A 21,305-nucleotide genomic window follows, 5' to 3' on the forward strand; every position below is an offset into this window, starting at 1 on the left:
GTCTTCTGTAGTTGCTTGTTAGTTTGATTTTCTTTATAAGTGTTCTCTTTCACAGTTAAAGAGAAGGATAGAAAGTTGAAATGAGTTTAGGTCCACACTAAGTCTTCTAATAGTATCACAGTTTGCCCAACCACTTGTTTTACTTTTGTCCCAGGCTTTGTACACTTCGCCTCCTTGTACCCACTGTCTGTCAGTGCCTGCAAGTATCACACAGCTATTATTTAAGGCAAGAAGTCCCTGTGTCTTTTGGAACTATTACTTCCTCTTCCTCATATGAGGAAAAGAAGGCTTCCAGGGACAATGTGAGTAACATAACCATTGCGTGGGGATGGATCCCATGCTGGGGCCAGGAGCAGGATGCAGCATTCCCAGCTCACCATCTCTCTTCGATGACCATGATAATATTTCTCAGCCATTACAGTTTCAACCTTTTTTTGCTTCAAAACTTAGCATCATGTCAGTGAGTGGCAGCAATAAAATTCCTTTTCTAAGCAGTCCATCAGAACATTGTACATATACATTCAACCCCACCTTCCCTGCGTGGTTTGCTTGGCTCTTTGAGTCTTCCCAGCTGAGGGGCAGCCAGGGCTTTGCTTTCCTTTCAGCCTTCAGCTGAGCACTGGTGGTCAGGAAGCTGCATTTGACAGGCAGAGCAGGCAGGATGAAAAGTGCTTTTTGGGCCACAGCCTTTTCTGCTTCATTACCTTGAAAAGCCAGCAAGTGAATATCCATTCATTTGTATTCAACCTGGTCATTCTGTTTCCAGACCCCCATTCTTTTCTGCCGCTGACAGAATGTCACGAGGAAGTGCCTGGGCAGTGACAGTTTGTGTGTCATGGTACCTTTCCATATAAACTTGATTTTTATCTCGTAATGAATCAAGCCACAGGAGTCCAGTCTGGGAAAAAAAAAAGTGTCCTGAGGAAGCAAACTGAAGCTGGAAAGTTTTTCAGTCCATTTGGAAATAAGAATGCATTACAATGTGCTTTTTCGCTCCTCACCAGACCCCTGTTTTCTCACAAGGTAGCTGGGGTATGAAAAGGGTTTTGCATTATTTATTAGTGTGCCTCTGTCACACATAATGAGGGCTATAAAGTATGTAAGAGTTTATAATTGGCTATCTGCAAGAAGTAATCCTAAGGGGGCTGTGCAAGGATCAAATAAATTATGCTTCATTAAAGTAGTTATGCCAAGGATATTAGAAAATTGTTTTTAGTTGGAGGAAGAAAAAGGAGAAGCAGAAGAAGAGAAAAAACTCATTACCAGACCTACTTCTGTCAAAGCCTTTACAGTTTGAGGCAACATTTCAGTCCTCCTCTTTAAAATTCCTGATGTGTTCAAGATGCCAAAGAAGCAGTTGCCAAGATACTTGTACAAATAATGCATAAATGGGGTTTATCTAAACTGTTTCATTAATAAACTTTACTAAAGTCTCCCATGCAGTTAAACTGGGATCCCAATTCCCCACTATCCGCTGTTGGCTCATCGGCTTTCATAAGTTAAACTTTTATCTTCTCTTCTCAGGGGAATATGAATGACTGACCCCCCCTTTCCTGAATCTAATTATTGTTCTGATAATTCAGAACAAGGATTCAGTGGCAGTAAAATACAAAGAAAAAGGATGAACAGCTGGACCTAGAAGCTGTGATGGTCTCATTTTAAAATGAACATTTACATTTCAGAAAAGCCACGATAAAAGTGATCTCCATGTTTCTGACTTACTTAGGGCTCTTCTGATCCTTCTGGAGATAATTTGTGCTACAGCGGAGTAGCCCCTGGAGTACATAAGTTAGACAAGGAAAATACTTGTCAGATCCTAGAGGGAGGGAATATCACTCCTTTTAAAGCAGTTACTGGGTTTTGCTCCAGTTTTAACCAGAAAGCCAAGGAAGGTCAGAGATACAATATACCTGCTTTTGAACAATTTCCAACATTTTCCACAGCTGAAGACTGTGGGTAAAACTTTGGCTCCACTGAACTCAGTGGCAAAACTCACATGGATTTCATGGGGGCCAGTTTTCCCCCACTACATGAATGAATGAGGTTTTAAGGCTGGGACTGGAAGGTCACGTGCATTTTTGTATGCTGGACAGCAGTACTTTGAGATATCTGAAAATATACCCCATAGCCCTTATGGGGCTGTAGCTACTCCAGCCCTTGTCTAAGCCATAAGGTGAACTCACATTTTGGAATTCATGGGTAAAATTTCTTCTTTTTCTCATGAAGAGGGTTCAGTCTGCTTGTGCCATTTTGCATTTACCATTACTATAGTTGTCCAGCACTCTAAGACACAAGAACAGGTAGCATGTAAATATTTGGCACGTGTTGAAAGGGTCAAGGAAGGCTGTAAGGATGAGACTCTTGGCAACATTTTCCAGTAGGCACCTGTTGCATGAAAGCAGGAGCCAAGTGCAGGAACCACAGGTGTGAGAGAGATTGCAGCTGAACTTCTGTAAGCCCGAGCAGGACAGCCTGCACACAAGAAAGATAGCCCCAGCTTCATAGAATCATAGAATCACAAAAGTTGGAAGAGACCCACAGGATCATCCAGTCCAACCATTCACCCATCACCAATGGTTCTCACTAAACCACGTCCCTCAACACAGTGTCCAAATGTTCCTTGAACACCTCCAGAGTCAGTGACTCCACCACCTCTCTGGGCAGCCCATTCCAGTGCCTGACCACTCTTACAGAGAAGTAGTATTTCCTAAGTATTTCCTTCACTCTTGGGCTTCTAAATACACAACTCTGTCAAACAGCTTTGGTTTTGAAACACTTTCAGGTGGTTTTATTTACATCATAGTAAACACAGTGCTGCTAACAAGGTCAGCTATTTCAGATCTGGAATATAAAAGGCCAACAAGGAGCTGGATGTAGCCATGGGCTCAGCCAGTTTTGAACAAGGAATGGAGACAGCAGTTACTATGTGAGGAAAAAAAAAAAAAAAAAAAGACTTTTCCTCCTTAAAAGTTCTATCAATAGTCTAGGTGCCATAATTCATTGCTTCTGCAGCCATCTAACATTAATCTCACAGCTTGGTCATTTTCTCTTTATATCTGTTTTGCTTGCATTCTCCCTCCATCCCTGTAGGGGGTCCAACTAATGCTGCTATTGCTACTTAGCACTCCTAAGTCTGAATAAAAGTGCATGCTTCTATCTAGCAATTGCGTGTTCCAGTCCCCAAGTATTAATCCATTAAGCCAATGATCTTGTAAATTGGAGCAGAAATATTAAGTGCTGGGGATGGCATCCCAGCCCTGATAGACTTTTATCAAGGACGGGCTTTATAGCAAAGATGTACTTGAAGAGTCTTTTGCTAACCATAAGCATCATTTCTAAAAAGTTTGTAGGAAGAGAGAATAGTAATGAGCTCTAAGAGCCACACAGTTCATCTTAAGGTTTTGCTAGTTAGTTCTACCATCACCTTCAATGTCTTCATTTAGCTTGATTTAGCTCTCCTTTTCACTTCTCTTTGCTGAATGCAGGAAATCTGACTCATTATTTGGTTGGTCTGGTTGTATTCTGGCATTCTTTTTAATTTTTTCGAAGGAAAAATTCATGAAAATAAATTCAGTCAGCAACCACATAAATATTTCTCCTAATAGAGAAGGCTATACGGAATGGCCAATTCTAGCAGGAAAAACTGGTGGAGAGAAGACAAAGGGAGATTGTCCCAGGTAACAAATACATACAAAGGTTTTTCAAGGGGGAATAAAATAAACTGCTTCTTAGCTCCTTAGCTAAGTCTGTGATTTGAGGAGTGAAGTTAAATTGCCACAAGAAAGGTTTAGGTTAGACAACACAAAAAAAGCTTATCTTAAAGACACAGAAACAGAAGAACAAGTCTTCTTAGAAGAGGATTGGATCTCCATCCTGAGAGGCTTTAAGAAGTGATTAAACAGACCTGTTTTGGAAGGTACAAGCTAGCTGAGTTTATCCTGACTTGAAGCAAAAGGATGGATAAGATGGCTTCTTCATGGGATGTTTTCAGCCCAGGTTTCCAAGTCTTTTGTGTTTAAGTATGCTCAGGGCATGAAAGAATTTCCTAAATGATATAGGAGAAAGAAAGTAAAAGTCTCTCAACATAAAGAGCTGGATGGTGCACTGACATTACTCTGTTGCCTTGGGAATACTCACTGGTGGGGAGGGGAAGGGAGGGGAGGGGAGGGGAGGGGAGGATTTAAAGAGGTCATCTGTAGAGCTCACTGTGGGAGAAGCAAACTGGGTTAGAGTAGAAAGATTTAAGTATGCTTGGGATTCTGATAAGGCTGTCCATATGGATTCTGTCTGAAGAGGATAAGTGGCAGTGCCAAGTGTTTCTGAGCTGCAGATGTGCAATACATTTTCAAAAACCTACAGCTCCTCTCCAAAATTATGATTTATCACACCTTGTAGCAAACTGAAAAATGGGACCACTTTGAGGGAAATTGACTTGATAGAGTACTTTTTCCTCAGGAAATTGGGTCAGTTACTGAACTTGACTGCCTTTTCACTTGCTGAATATGTTATATATATATACACACACACATATATATCCCTTTGTTGGGTATGTCATATGAAGCAAACTTTAAAGCATGTAAAGATCATGCAAAACAAGCAAACAATGTGATAGTATGGAAACAGGCATTTTGAGTACCACACTTTGGAACTTGGCACAAAGTGCCACACAAAGAGGAACTTTGAAATTTCTCTTACTGAAAACAAAGTAGATGAGAATGGGGCAATAGTTGTTTTTAGTTTAACTGGGAAAGCCATATGAATAATTTCACTCAGTCTGTTATTGTTTAGCCAGGACACTGTTTATTTTAATTTTACACTATAATTTCAGCACAAAGGCAAATTGCACCGAGTACACTTATGATCATGCACACATCAATTCATGATCTCAACTGCATGCTAGTCTATCTGAAATTGTGCAGAGTGTTTGATAGTGTCCTGCATGACATCCTGGTTGACAAATTGGAGAAAAATGGATTTGATTGATGGACCACTCACTGGAAAAGGAATTGGCTGGATGGTCACACTCAGAGGGTTGTGATCAATGGCGCAATGTCCAAGTTGAGACTGATGATGAGTTGTGTTCCTCAAGGATTGGTTCTGGGACCAGTGCTGTTTAATATCTTTGTAGGCAATGTGGACAGCGGGAACAAGTGCACCCTCAGCAAGTTTGCAGACGACACCAAGCTGAGTGGTGCAGCTGACACACAAGAGGGAAGGGATACTTTCCAGAGGGACCTGGACAGGTTTGAGAAGTGGGCCCATGCCAACCTCATGAAGTTCATCAAGGCCAAGTGCAAGGTCCTGCATCTGGGTCAGGGCAATCTCACGCACAGATAGAGGTTGAGTGGAGAACGGCTTGAGAGTAGCCCTGAGGAGAAAGATTTGGAGGTGTCGATTGATGAAAGATTCAACATAAGCCAGCAGTGTGCACTTGCAGCCCAGAATGCCAACCATATCCTAGGTTGCATCAAGAGAAATGTGACCAGCAGATCGAGGGAGGTGATTCTGCCCCTCTACTCTGCTCTTGTGAGAACCCACTTGGAGTACAACATCCAGTTCTGGGGCTCCCAACACAAGAAGGACATGGAGCTGTTAGAGTGGGTCCAGAGGAGGGCCACAAAGATGATCAGAGGGCTGGAGCACCTTCCCTACAAGGACAGGCTGAGAGAGCTGGAGCTCTTCAGCTTGGAGAAGAGAAAGCTCTGGGGGAACCTTGTAGTTGCCTTCCAGTACCTGAAAGGGGCCTATAGGAAAGCTGGGGAAGGACTTTATATGAGGGCATGTAGTGACAGAACAAGGGGAAATGGTTTTACACTGGAAGAGAGTAGATTTAGACTAGACATTAGAAAGAAATTCTGTACTGTTTGAGTGGTGAGACACTAGAACAGGTTGTCCAGTGAAGTTGTGGATGCTTTCCACTCTGGAAGCATTTAGGGCCAGGCTGGATGGGGCTTTGAGCAACCTGGTCTAGAGGGAGGTGTCCCTGCCTATAGCAGGGGTCGGAACTAGATGGTCTTTAAGGTCCCTTTCAAGCCAAACCATTTTGATTCTTCTATGCTCTACAAGCAGCAAGGTGTTTAAAAAAGCTGCTAAAAAGTGTGGCAGCTACTGTAGCAAGCAATAAATTAAACTATCCCCTCCTTCACCAGTACCAAAATACTTCATAACACTTCAGCTGTCTATGACATATCCACTTGAGAGCTCTAAGCTGTAGAAATATGTGTTTGATGGCTATGGACCTGTGTACCAACTAAGCTGGCATGCATGTTTTTAAAGAGTAGAGGGAGGATTAAGCCTGTGAATCACCAGCGAGAACAGCATAAAGGGAAAAATGATTCTCAGCTGTGTTTGGTGCCTACTTTTACAGCACTATAGTAGTTTATCTTTCTAAATTTCTTTTCTGGAGAAGGGGGTTTCCAAAATCCTTTGATTTGAGAGGCCTTGCAGATTGTCCAGTAGCAGTACAGAACCATTCAATTATTTTTTACTAGATATAGATTTCTTCATTGCTTGTACAAACTTGCTTGAAAGTACAGCATGGTTTGACATGGGATCTGCAATCGATGCACTGAAAATGCTATTTTTGAGGTCTTGACTATGGCAGAGATTTTACTAAGATGCGCAGTAGCTGATCTTCCAGTAATCCAAGGTTTGTGGACAGCTCAACTGAAGTAAAATAAACCGAAAAATAAATAATAGGAGTCCTCAAGATTGACAAGGAGGAGGCCTAGTATGTAGTATTCCCCTACTGGATATATGTTTTGCATCAGTTCCATTTCATTTTGGGAACCTGCCACCAAAGTGAAGGAATTAGCTGGGTAGATTTGTTGCTTTATCCAGCATCTACAAGCTATTATTTTTCACAGATTATTGGCCTAATAGAAATGGAAAATCAATTTTGTGAGATTTAACCCATGTCTTTATTTCCAAATGCCGGGATAATGTATAGATAACATCACTGTGGTGATGGTCAGGAGAGCTGGCCTGAGTTTCTGCTTCAGACTTTTCCTGAGCACTTCTAAACAATTCTAGTCTACCAAGTTTGTGTTGAAAAGATGTGGTGAAGCCTGCCCATTTACCCATTTTGTCCACTTAGGCATCTTCACTGATACAGAATACATTTCCTTAGTTCTCTCCTCGTGGTCCTCCATGGGATCAGTTTGTGTTCTGGGAAAACCTTAGAGCCTGGCACAAACTTTCTGGCTAGTTTTGTCCAGACACCAGTTGCTATCAGAATTAACATTAATGAAAAGGAATATACCTTAACTACTAATGACTACATGGAGAATTCTGTATCCCGAGAAGATAGTTATTGAAGTACTTTTTATTAATTATATTAGGCATCCTTGTGTTTCTAATCGAGTGATTTCTATTTAAATACACTATGTCATATGCCATATGCTGCTCTAGACTCTGAACTGTCAAGTCTTTGATTCTGAGCCACAAAACGATGGGATGAGCACACAGATGGGTTGTCACATCAAGAAGTCTGATGGCATGTGATAACTATCAGGCTTTTTTTTTTTCTTTTTCTCATAATATACAAGCAGTGATCATGGCTTGCCAAACAAAATGAGCTGACAGTGAAACTTCGGAGTGTTCTGTGGAGTTCTTCAAGCATTTCAGTTCCACTTTGTGGTTCACTCTGCCTTTAGATGGAACAGGTCACATCTTTTCCAGAACAAGAGATGTCAATCATTGTGTTTCTTTGTGACAAGCTCCATGAGAAATGACGCAGAGACTCACCAAAGGCAGTTGTGAGTAGTGATTGAGACAGGTGAGGGCCATTTTGAAGCAACAACTTGTTTCCATAGTGATAACTTTCTTTTAAGATACAGCATAGAGGTTTACACCCAAGAACAAGACATTTTTTCTCCTCTCCTCTAACTTTCAGATCACTTTCCATAAAGGAAGGAACAGTTTATGACAGGAATTCAGGTATTTGTATCTTCAGAGCAGAGTGAGGGCAGAAAGATAAAGTACAAAATAAAGCACAGGTAACTTGAGGCAGGATTTAATTATGGATTCATACAGTTCTTGAAGGTGTTTACAATACAGATATTTTCCCCTCAGGTAGATCTATAAGCTTACATTAAGATCAACAGATAAATAAGGTAAAATTCATTAGATGCTACATCTAGGTGGTTTGTGTTATTAGAGATACCCTGGGGTCCAAAAGACCTCTGCTTGGGCTGGCACGTGTGACAGAGGATTCATGGGAGCCTTGCACTTCTCTGGACATGCAGCTGGAGGCCAAGTGAGATGCTGCACAATGCTTGAACTGACAGAAAAGACTGTGCTTGGACAGCCAAATCCCACTCAGAGTCAGTATTGCTGGCGGAGCACAACTCAGTGACTGACCTCATTTGAGATGTTCTCTGCTATCCTGACAGTCCAAGGAGGCCAGTCTTTCCCAGCTGGCTCTGTGCCATGTCTTTCCGTCCCATGTGAATATCTTTGCTGTCTTAAGAGTTAGGTAGACTTGAATGTGTTCCAGACACAGGCCAATTTGTATGTGTTCTTTGGGCTGTGAAATACAACTTCTTAGACTCCTTCTACCACTCATACTAACAAGGACCTAAATTAATGCGCTCACACAGACGTATCTTTATAGTTTTGTATGCCGTGTGTGAAACTAGCTCCCTGCTCAAATGTTTGTAGAGTTCTACACATACACATGACTTGAGCCTGATTGCCTTAAGCTGAAGTACCTGAAAGATGGGAAAACAGATTTCCTGAAGTCTTAGAGGTAGCAGGGGATATCAGGAGGTCATATAGTTCAGCCTTCTGCCTAAAGCAGGACCAACCTATGGTCATGACCATGATAATCATTTTCTTACCTTCTCTTTGGCAAACACAAGCTGCTAAGTCTGGGCTTATCCAAACTGCTTATTGCTCTGCCTCGTGGCTAAACACTGGAGGGTTTGTGATATCTCTCCACTTACCTCATCCATGGGGACACAACTAGCACACATTAAATGAAGCCTCAAAGGAGAACACCTGGTCATCCAACACTCACTGTTAAGGAGAAACAGCTACGGTGAAAGCCTTTTCTATTTTTATTTTTCCCAGTTTGAACCTTGGTTTCTCATCCCCTGGGACCTGTGGATCTATCTGAAGGATGCCTTACTTGGTACCAAATACTTGCATCTTTGTTGGCTGAGAGAATGAAGAGAGAGACTGTGTGATCTGATAGTAAGGGTGTTAGCCTGGAGCCCCTGCTTCAGTAGATATTCATTCTTTTATCTGTTGGTGTAGCCTTTGGACAGCCTCCACTATCAGTCAGGGGTCTGCCTTAGCCTCACTTAATCATAACCAGTAAGATGAAACTTGCACAAACAGGTGACTATTTTCTTAGATCTCTCTAAATCTCCATGCTTGTGAATAGTGCTGTATAATAAATAGTAATAAAGGAGTTTTTAGTGAAATATCCAGCAGACGTTGTAATTCAACTAGTTCTCAAAAATCATATTGCTCCTCCTACTGCATACATAAAATAGGATTAAACTCTTGGGTATTCTATTATCTAGTGCCAACCCATGCAGACTGTGGAATATGTTTACTGCTGCTTTATAAAATCTAGCTGCAAGAAGTACTTCAGAGGATGATTTTCAGTGGTCGGAAGTGGTGGGAGCTGCAGCCTCCCAGAACTGCCTGCACCAGCACCGATTTTGAAGGGCTTTGAATATGAGGCTGGATCTTTCCCTTCCATGGCAGCAGTTGTCACTGCCATGACACTTGTGCTTTTCTGAAATGACACTTACTAATTCACAACTGTTTATTAGCAACTCCCTGATTTCTCCACTCTTCCCACTTCTCCGTTTCTTCACTTTGAGTGAAGCCCTGAACCGTTTTGCCCTCTCCCATCCCATGACCGTCGTGAAGAGGACTGGAAGTCCAGGGCAACATAAATGCCATCTCCATCAGTGTACCCCTTTCCCCACCACTCTGTGCTTGTGATGCCTGCCTGGACACCCAGACAAGTGACTCCCTCATTGAATTCCTTCATACTGTATGCAGCTGTACCCCCTGCTGTTGTTGCTTGGTTGACTTTCCTGAGCGGGGACCTTAGAAGCTGTTTCTTCTAAGCATTTCAAATCATGATTTTTAACCTATTCATTTTAAACCCTATTGTTTGTTGCCTGAAGTACATCTCAAAGCAGCAGACAGTCTTCATGTGCCAGCTCACTTTTATTCTCAGGCTGCGGGCTCACTTTTTTAGCAGGCAAATGCTTTAAAACCATTACAGTGAGGAGAGTTTGTAAGACACAAGAACCAGAGCGCCAAAGTCTGTGCCTCATTGAAAAATTGGTTTTGCTTTCCTTGTAGATATTTCTGTACCTTCAAGTGACAGATGGGAATGTGAAAACTTTTTATCATCCTTGAAGGTTCAGAGCAACTAATAGAGAAAAAATGTAAAAGGAAAAATCATCATTGAAATGGTCTTGAAAGGGATGACTTCCAAATTATTGTCTGTCAGCTTCTCCAGATGGCCTGAATATCTGTCAGATCTGAACAGCACTCATTAGAGATGCCTAGGAAAATAAAAAAGTTCCTTTTTGGTCAGGTCCAAAAACGAAAGGGGAAAAAGTAGAAGAGAGGAGGACAGAAAGGACAAACACATTTTTTAAGATGAATTTTCCCACTAGAAAGGGGCTGCTCAAAAGGCACAAAAGGTTCTGTTTTTATTTTCTCCCACCTGTGCATGGATCATGCTTTTATGTTTGTAGGTGGGTTTCCACAGTGTTTCTGGGCTCCTTTCTGGAGGAGAGGCATCGCAGGAGCTCACAGGCAGGCAGAGTCCCCTGCTGCTGGCCATGGTGCAGGCTGTCTCTCTGGCTGGTAGAGGATAGCTGTAACTGGGAAGTACAAAGAGGAAAACAATTTCCAGTGCCCATCCTGAAAATGCTGCAGGCTCTTAAAAAGGCCATAATCAAGGAAAATCATCATTGGTTCTGTTCCCATTTGAAAACACATTTTCTAACCGCAAGACTTGGAGGCAAAGTCTGAAGCTAAGTGCCCCATTTACTGCCATCACGACCTCTTTGTATTGATCAAACTGATGGGTTTTCCTCCCTTCAGATTTATCTGAATTCTGTGCAAGGGAGAAGGAAGGACACTAAGGAAGGTTTAGCTTTATTTAGACTTTAGGGGGTGCAGTGAGCAAATGGGCTGGCAACAGAACAGAAATGGGGCAAGTGAGAATTGGGCATGCTGTGCCTTTAAGAAGCAAGGGAAAGATCTGAGCCTGTAAAGCAGCATTTGTAAGCTATGGACTGCTAGGAGAGTTACAGACAATTCATTTATGGTGTGATGCCTATAAGAGTTCTGGAGGGACATCACCTCCTTTAGTGGAGGCTCCCACTGAAGCCACAGGAGCAGCCTGAGGACTGCCAGCCACTGGGATTTACAGCCTTCAACTCTTGTGCATTGGCTTTTCCCCATCACTGTTGGCCTTTTTGAGTGGAGTGATGTAGACAAATCTGGTTAATGTCTCCTGTTTTATTAATCCTTGTTAGAGAATTGCTGTTCCTGAGGTTATTAACAGTGTTTGATATTTTACCTCTTGGAACAAGCTGATTGCTACATGCCACAAATCATGTCTTTATCACTTCAGAGATGAAGCCTCGATCTGTGCCAAACCACTAATGTAATTACTGCCCCCTTCCCGCCACCCCCTGCTCAGCAGCATCAGCCATATGCATAATTGCCACAGGTAATTATTTTCAATCACACCTCCAGACAAACAAGATTGTCTTTTAGATGCTAAGCATTACTAAAGTATGATCATGCATTATTCCTTCAGCAAGAGTGACAGATGGGACAGTCCGGGAAGGACGAGGATCACTCTGGGTAGCTTACTATTGAAGCATCCACTCCCCTGGTTTGTAGGACTTGGGGACTCCGCTCACTTAAGGTCAGTGTGGTCAGCCAGGAGGGCTGTCACAGCCAAAGGTAAAGTCACAGCAGTGGGCATAGGGCAGAGTATTCACACAATGTTTTTAAAAGCTCCAATGTTCTGTGTTGTGAGTCTGAACAGCTCCTCATTTTGCATATCGGCTGCTTTTAGCTCTCTTTCTGAAGACATCCAGCTCCCTTCATGAACTATACAAAGAACCAAAATGGGCTAAGTCTTGGAGCCAAGTGCTTAATTCCAGCTTTGCATTGCTGCAATTGGCTGTGTTTAAGTCACGATGCTTGCAACAGCAGTGCTTCACAGATCCTCAGGCTCTGCACAGTGTTAAGCAGCTCTTTTTGTTCCTGAATGTAAAAAAATAAAATAAAAAGGGAGAGAGAGGGCACGTGGTGCAGCACACCAAACAGCAGCCAAGTGCCACCAGCACCTCCACTGCCACCCAGCCCCATCCAACTGGCAACTCTGAGCTGCAGCCCCTTTGGTGAAGCTGCCATTTAGGGACCCACTTATTTCCCTTCCCTTTGTCTTACTTTAATCGACTGCAGTGGATAATGAAAGATGACAGATGATGGTAATTACAGCACAGTGGTTTCTTTTTTTCCCCCCTTTCTTCAGGAATGCTCTCGGCATCCTAAGCATTTTAAGCAGCTGTGGAGATGGGTGTGGTGTCCTGGGTAGCAAAGCTGGCTAAATTCATTAACATAGGGCACGCCAGGGTGTGACTCATGAGCTAAACCAGTCACCTCTCTCTACTGAAGCAGCAAAATTAGCTTAATGATTTCCGCTGGGTTTGTGGCCCTTGTATTTAACTTAGACATTTAAATGGAGGTTGCAGCTGTTCCACAGAATCTACGGTCTCTGATTAAACAAATTGGCTGTGAGCACGTGTATGGATTATTAGAGATAATAGCATGCAGTCCTTTTGCTTTCCCAGGGTCTGATCCACACATTTAGTTGCTTACAAACATGAGTGGATTGACTGGAAGGGGAGGAAGGGGCTGAAGTGCTTTTATCCAAGTTTTATTAATGTTACGGGCTTTTGGCACACTCCACACTTGTATTACATAAAATAGGGGAATTGAAATGCCAGTTCCCAGATTTGCTGCCCATTTAGACTGTAGTGGTACCAGCTTTGTTGCAGTCATGTAGAATGCTACTGAAAGCCACGGGACAGATCCCTGCTGTTGTACACACACAGTCGTGCCGCTTTCTGAGCTAGTCTGCTTGGATATTACTGCTGGCACCAGGCAGCCCGTGGGATATTGCTGCCCCTGGAGGTGTTCAAGAACCGTGTAGATGTGGCACTGAGGGACATGGTTAGTGGGCATGGCGGGGATGGGTTGGTGTTGGACTTAATGCTCTTAGTGGTCTTTTCCAACCTTAATGATTCTGTAATTCTATGGTTCTGTGTCACAGCCAGAATGGGGCTACCACTGTTCATCAATTGTCTTTTGTGTCCGGGAGCTCATTGTGTCTTCCCCAGCCTTTCTTATCATCGGTAGTGAAGTTCCTTCTTGCCCTATTGGTCATGCCCACTCCTAGCACATCAGCCACACTGTAATTGCTTCACAGTGTCCTTCTTGCTCCAGCAGTTCATGTGAGAATCAGTTATGTATTTCTGCAAAAAATCTTAAGCTGTCTTTAACAGTTTTGAGTCTATATTTGTTATAAGAGGCCCAAGTTCTCTTGTGTCAGAAACATCCTTCCAGATAACTTAATGAGAAGGCGCTCTCATTTACATGGATCCTACCAGCTTCTGTCAGCTCTGCAGCCCTGGGGAAAAAATCAGATGATACTGTGGAAGATGGAGACTAGAAGCAACTACATCTAGGTCAGGCGAAGTCCTGAAAAGTCTAGCATTCATGTGGTCTTAATTGCTTTTCTGCCTTTACAGCTGCTGAGTGAATGTTCCACTTGATAGGGGCTGCCTCAATGATTTATTTTCTGTTACATTAGGTAGGGATGGAGAGAGGAACATGCAGTGTCTGCTCAGCAAGGAAAAGAAGTAGACTAGAGTAGGAAGGAGATCTAAGGAAGAGTGAACATTGGGCCCTAAACAGTGGCAGGTGTGCTTGGAGGGGCTGCTGTTCCTTTGCTTACAGCTAAGGTGCTAAGAGCATCAAAACACGTGGAGAATGGTGGGATATGGCTTCTTTGCATCTTCAAGCAAGTCAAGAAAATAATGAAGTGATTTCTGTATCTTACAGGAGTGTCAGCAGTATGAAAAATGGAGGTATCATGAGGATAGAGGCTGTAGAAATGCACAGCTAAGCCCAGGCTCTGAGTCAGAATGACTCTCAGAACTCTTGGCAGACAGATGCAACATCCATAGGGCCTCTGTCACCACACCCAGGGCTTTGCTGCATTAGGAGCATACCAACAGAGGTGCTTTGCCAGCGACCACATTGTCTTTACTCTTACTGTCAGGAGAAGAAAAGTGAGGTGGTGGGAGGCCAAGGGACTTGCCCAAAGCTTGCCAGCAATGGCTGTAGAGGTTGAAACCCTGTCCCAGTCTACTTAAACGGGTAAAAGGTGCTGCTGAAAATCCACACTGCCAACTTTCTGGGGACTTATCTCTTTTCATCCCTCAAAGAGCACCCAGTCTGATATTTATGTAGTGATTTGTTTCCAGCCTTATAGAGAAGATCTGAGACAAAGGAAGTAAAATTAAATGATTTAGCACACATCTAGTTATTCTCTCTTGGCTGTCCTTGGTAAAAAAGAAATAACAGAAAGATCTTTGACAGCTACACCTGCTCTTGGGCAGCTGCTGTCATGACAGATGAGGATGCAATATGATAAAAATGCCATTTCTACAAAATAATCACGGCCCATTGGATGATTCCCAGCAAGATCTTGCGAAAGGGCTTCCTTAGCTCAAGCACATCTGTTTTAGACAGTGTGAGGACTGGAGAAGGCAAAGCGTGCCATGAATGTTAAGTCAAACACGATTACAGGTAGAATGGCTCAAGAGCTCTGTTGTTTTTGCTGAAATAATACAAGGAAAGCGCAGCATGTACCTGTGGTATGAATTGATCAGGTGACATGAAATCACTCTTCCTTGGGTTTTGAAGCGGTGAAAAACAAAAGAAAATGACAAGGGATTAGCACAACTGTCAGTTTACTTTCTCCTGCTGGAACCATGATAGACCCTGGTTGATTGTTGTTTTAATTAATCAGAAGCAATCAGCTTGTAAATGCCGTGATTAACACAGCTTCTGTTTAACCCTGTGTTGAGCTTTCCAAGCAGTGCGTATAGCAGTTCAGCGGAGTCGAAGGGGAGTTTAAAAGCTCTCGGGTAGCAGCTCCAGAAGCTGAGGCTGGCATCTGGTGCTGAGCCACCCTGGCTACCTCCAGCACACTAAGTAGCTGGAAAACCACGAAGCAGAGTGCAGCAGTACAAGATCAAATGATTTCCTACTGTTCTCAGGATAGAAAATGCTGTTTTTTAAATCTGAGATTCCTCAGTGGCAGCTTGACTTCTAGCCTGTGTTTAAGCTAATGGAAATTGCTTGTGTAAACTTCTCTCTCTTCTCTCCGTAGGTTTGTTGATTGGCTCTGGTTGTGCTCTCTATCCTCTTGGATGGGACAGTGAAGAAGTCAGACAAACCTGTGGCAACCTTTCCAACCAGTTTGAATTGGGTAAGTTTCCATCAGAGCGTTTCAGTTGTATTATACTCTTCTGTCCTTTGTCCATGAAAGCAAATGAAGATCTGAGTGCAGGTTTGGAGGAGCAACCCAGTTCTGTGGTAGGGTACTCAATATTGTGTGTTTCCGATGTAGTGCTAAGGCAGGGGACTTCAGATTGATTTCCTGAAAATATTTTCCAGCAGAACATTATAAAATATAATAAATAAATGTACGTGTATTTATATTTAAGACATCAGATGGAATAGTCTTGCAATATTAGAGTGAACATTCCAAGAGATCTTGGCAGGGTAGGCAGGTGCATCATGTCACAGGTTGGGGTAATCCATAGTGAGAGCAGTTAGTGGTCTGTGAAGTCTGACATGCCTATGGCTTTCTAATCCAAGCCTGGGTATATGGTTTTGGTTACACACAAGCTTGGGAAGATGGTAAACAACACTTGTTCCCTGTGACTCCTTTTCACAAGCAAGCAACTGGTAATGTCTGTGCTGACACTAAATGAGAGCCAAAAATGCAGTGAAGCTGGGCTCACAACCACACAGTACAGGGCAAGTCACCTCTAGAGAGATCATCGGGGTGATAGAGAACAGGGGCCCAGCAGGGAGATAGTGTGGATTATTGGGATCTGATGTTTGAATGAACACGCAGGTCCTTGTTAAGCTAGAAGGATGGATGTGGCTACTGCTCTCCTACTCTGCAAGTGCTCCCTAGTCCTGTGTTACTTGAGAAAGAAGGGGACCTTCAATCTCCCTGCAGGAGCAGGAGAGACTGAGCATCCAATGTCTATGCACACCGAGCTCTAGCTTCCAAGAAGGCATTCACACAGCTCCTCATTCCCAAACACTATGAACTAAGCCTTATACCTGCTGTTAGAAACCCTTTCCATAGCTGTGTGTGCGTGGCTCGCAGAAGCCTGGCAGTAACTCCAGTGCAAAGAACAGTGGACAAAATCTCTGTTACAGACGTTTCTGCCACCTAGGAGAAGGTGTCCTGGCCCATGGCAATGGGGTTGGAGCCAGATGCTCTTTAAAGTTCCTTAGAACCCAAAACATTCTATGATTCTATGATTTGCAAGTTAATTGAGACCAAAAGATAAAAAGTTGTAGAGAATAGCATCAAATCTTCAACATTATTGCTTTGGAAGAGATGTTCCAGGTCATCCTCCCTTACACCACTCCTGTGGTGTACTGAAGTGCATTTGCACTGGTATGGGACCAGAAATTCTCCTTGCCAACAGCAGCACATATCTCTGCCACTGCCACTGATGATATTGCCAGCAGCCACTAATGGTGTCACCCAGGGGATATGTAATGTGCCCTAAAGAAGCTTTACCTTGTTTTCTGAACTTTAATATCCTTCTGTGCTATTAATATTACATTTTCTTTCAATAAAGTATAAAAAGTTCCCACTGTATTTTTTTTTTGCACTTAATACTTGAAAAATATGCATGTGATAGCTATGAGAACACAAACATATAGTTAACTAGCAGAAAAATAATATCCCAGAAATTCCTGGATCTATGGAAGGGTGTCTCAGTGGATACAGTAGAAAGACAAGGAAGACAGCAGCTGTTGCAAGGAATAGTTGTGTTTGTTATTGGTTGGTCCTTTCCAGAAGTCTGGATCAGTTCTTCGCCAGCCCATTTGGCTTCTCATGGGTGCATGCTGATGCCAAGCATGAAATGGTATGAAAGGTTGCTCCTGCAATGCCTACTTGTAGCTCCTGACAGCCTGCCCCTTCCCAGGCTTCAGTCACTGCTCTCTCAGTGACTCCACAGAGTGCAGAGAAGTGTTACTATTCCTGGTTATTCTTCTGGAAATCCACTTAGGCAGCTTCAAACTGTTGTGGCACTGAGGAGCACTGTGGTAATGGGATGAGAGCTGGACTAGATCTTAGTGGTGTTTTCCAACCTTAATGATTCCATGATTCTATGAAATTCTGACCTTAAGTACAGTCACGCTTACAGTCAGAGCAGTCTCCAAGACCACCTTCTACATCTGATTTTTGACTCATTCATTTATTTTCATAAATTGAGCCATTTCCCCATTTAAGATAGAAAAGGAATCCACATGAAAGATTTCAGCTTCTCCTCCTGGTACGCGTAAGGACCACGAACAAGGGACATACTATATTAACTGTGAAGATATGTACTCTTACTGTATTTTCTGGACCTGTGCAGGGCATGTGTTTTGCATGCCTAGACTTGATGGCAGTGCTGGTCTTGCTGATCTTCGGGAATCTTGTGTTAACACATTAATTAACAGGTTATAATGAGAGCTGAAACCTGATGCAGTAATTTTCACCAGGCAGCTCTGCCACTGAAGTATTTCTTTTCCATATAGACTGGCAGTGAATTTAAGTGTGTGTCTTGAATTTTTTTAAGTTAATGTCAGTGCCTGGTTGATGCTGTTACCAAAGTCATTTGTAAGGCAGAGGTACTGTCCAAGGGCTGTTTAATGGCCATGCTGCTCATCTAATTTGATATATATCTATTCATTGGTGATAACCCAAACCCTCCAGTCTTTTCTGCATCATTAGAGAGTAGTTTACTCATTATATCCTGCAGAACAAAAATGATGTTTCAAAGACTTAATCTCACCCAGTCTCAAGACAAATTTTAGCAATTATTGCTTTCATTTGAATATTTAATTTGATTAAGCTGCAATTATATGCTCTCTATTCCTGAGTCCGTGAAACGAGTTGCCTCAAGAACCACACATACACGCACTGCATTCATAATCTGCCCCTGGGAAAGCTAAGCTGCCATGAGCCCTGGGCTACTTTGCTGTTGGGGTAAATGGTGGCAACAGGAGTGCTAGTCTTGCTCCTCCTGCTGCTCTCTGTGCTACTAAGGATGGCAACTGGATCTTCAGTTGCTGCATGTGGTTACTTTCAAAGGAGAGGATGCAAAGGGATGCTGATCAGGTTAAAGTGGGCAATGGAGAACGTGTGTTAGTGAAGGAGGCTCAAAGCTCACCACGTTTGACCATAGAGCCAGCAAAGGGAGGAGTTCAGCAACTAGTAAGATTTTCTGGGGACCTGCTAAATGAGAAGAACCTTGATATTGGAGGTAGAAAAAAATAAACCAGGAGCTGCATTTACATTGTAAGAGGGTGAGAAGGACAAGAGAAAGGTGCAGAGAAGGGACTGCAAGAACTCACTTGAGAAGCAGGGGAACTGTGCTACCTAAAATGTAATGCTAACCAGAAGTGTTTCAAAATTAGCTATTAAATGAAAATGGCTTAACAAAACAACATAAAAAACCTCCATAACATGCTCATAACTAGATAGAAGAAATAAATAGCGATGCTAAGAACCCATAAAAAGCCTAATCCTTAGTGGGTGTGCTAGATAAGATGTGATTCTCTATGTCTTCATGCATTCTGAAAAGGCTTTAGACTAATAGGCTTTCTAAACAGTGTCGAAATAGCCCAGATTGTGAAGAGGGGACCCCCTTCCTCTGTACCCATCAAACACACACATTTTTGTGTCTGTTCCAAGCAAGTACTTTAAAAGGCTGCAGGAGAAATAACTGTGATTTTCATTTATGTGTAAGTGGATTAGGATATTCTCTTCTAGAAAACCTGAGCTGACATTTGTGACATGCCCAGCGGTTTGCTGCTCTCTTTAACACTGGATATTTATTTGATTTTCTTTAAGTGAACTACGTCCAAGTGGTTTACTTAAACAAATGTGCATTTAATTGGTCTAATTTTTTTCATCAAATAAAAGTTTTTAGTACAGTTTGGTCTCTACAAAAGGGGAGTCATTCTTCAATTGGAGATACCCTGCCAAGGACAACCCTATTTGTTGATTAAATTGCATTCAATAGATGAGCTGTTTTGCTAATGAGGAGAGGAGCAACCTCTGTAAATAGATGGACTGGCACACCTGTAGAAGGACCTGCTGTCTGCTCATCTCTAGCAATCTGTTTCTGCCACGATGAAAAGAACACAGTGATAAACTAGGACTATGACCAATTCCTGGTAAACCTTGTTACAGCGAGGCTGTTGTGGTAATTCCAGATCTCTGTTATGATTCCCAGCTCCCTGTGATCTGGTGAGACCTGTATGGAGGCAATGGGGCCCCGTTCCATACTGTGGTATCCTACCTAAGATCATGAATGCAGCTGAGTTCCCACCGAAACATTAGGCTATGAAGTAGAGAATTCTTCTTCTGCTGTTTTTAGGTTGGAAACTCCTAGAAGGATGGCAGTATTAATAAATAAGGGTGAGAGGAAAAAGATGGTAATGTTTTAAGCTCGTATAATTGTTTGTCAAGTGACTGAGTGGAAGTCTCTTGTCTAATTATCATTGTCTTAGGTAGAGACTGGAGCTATAGATTACCAGTGCACATGCTAATTTGACTGCCTTTCTCTTTTACCAAGCCTCTGAGAAAGGATCATAGTCATAATCTCTTGTCACCATGCAAGCGGTTGCTGTTGTGCTGCATTATTTACACACCAGAGTCACCCGTGAGCCCATTCAGGACAGCACTGCTGTGGCACATCATCCTCAGCAGTACACAGCTGCTGACCGAAGGGTGTGAACGTGAGTCAGATCTGCACAATCCTGTGGTCTGCAAAAGGAACTTGCAGGCAATTTCCTCAAAGCAAGTACCTTTATAACTATATCATGTAGCATACATTCATTTTTGCTGAGCTTGAGATACTAATATCCTGTTCTGTTTTCATTTCTAACTGTACCACACAAGAATAACAGCTCAAAGAATACTTATTTTTAAGCAGGAGAGTCATTAAAGTAAGGGAACCAGCATTAAAGTGAGTCTGCATTAAAGTGAAGACTGCACCAGATATATGTAAAAGCAACTACGTTTTGCAAAACTCCAGCTTTGATAAGAAGCCTTCTGAACTTGCATGTTTTTTTAAGACAGTGCTGGTGTATATATGTGGGTTTACGTTAGAATTGGGGTTGAATGTCTAAACTCAACAAGAGACTTCATTTCAGGCCATCAGTTTCCCTTGAAGCTCATGCAGAGGCTGCTCATCTCTGCTGCGATGGGTGTGCAGAGAGCTAAATCCCACAGAAAGCGTTGGAGAGGACAGGACATGTTCAGCTTAATTCACAAAATCAAGCCTTGGTTGGCATCTGGTAAAACAGCAACGCATGAGCAATACCCAAATGCCCGAACAGCAAAATGCTTATCTAGAGTGATATTTCACTTGTTTAAACGTTGATGACTCATGCCATTTTAGGTGCCTTAGGAAATTTCATCTCAACTCCATCTGCCACTCCCCTACCACCAGAGGTATGAAATGATATTAACCTGAGAGAACGAAGACGCTGCGTTTAAGAGAAACCCCAAATTTTATGTTGAACAGTGTGGGGAAAAAAAAGTCTTCCTTTGAAGAAATCCAGTGTACTTGGCAGCCAGGGCTTAGCCTGAATTTTTGATATCCTACCTGTTTTTATGAGACATTACTCTTTATGTTGTATTTGCCGTAGACTCGTTTTATTTTCTACTGGGTGATCATTTGTGCTAAGGAAGATCCCACAAAGAAGGCTTGGTGTTTGCTGTGCAAACTACCTTCAGGGCTTATCTTTGAGTTTCATGATGCTTTCATTTGCTAATAAAGGTGGTGAAAATCACAGGTCTGGCAGTAAGTGCTGGCAGGACTCAGGTGTGGCTGTAGGCACGCCGTGCCCTGCCTACCCACCCTGTGGCTGCTGCCACAGCCTGCCTGACATGCCTTCTGTGCTTGTTTGAGTTCACGCCATCC

The 21,305-nt window shown here is 42.7% G+C and overlaps 1 protein-coding gene across 2 annotated transcripts in view; it reads left to right on the forward strand.

The window, feature by feature from the left end:
• The window catches only part of LHFPL1 (lipoma HMGIC fusion partner-like 1), a 138,380-nt gene that overhangs the window by 108,088 nt on the left and 8,987 nt on the right, over positions 1-21,305 (forward strand). For both annotated transcript variants that reach the window (XM_040705613.2, XM_417083.8), the window contains exon 3: positions 15,461-15,559. In XM_040705613.2, the coding sequence (XP_040561547.1) occupies positions 15,461-15,559 (99 nt within the window). The remainder of the gene's footprint in view (positions 1-15,460; positions 15,560-21,305) is intronic.

Source organism: Gallus gallus, chromosome 1 (genome assembly GCF_016699485.2).
Source record: "Gallus gallus isolate bGalGal1 chromosome 1, bGalGal1.mat.broiler.GRCg7b, whole genome shotgun sequence".
NCBI classification, from domain to species: Eukaryota; Metazoa; Chordata; class Aves; order Galliformes; family Phasianidae; genus Gallus; species Gallus gallus.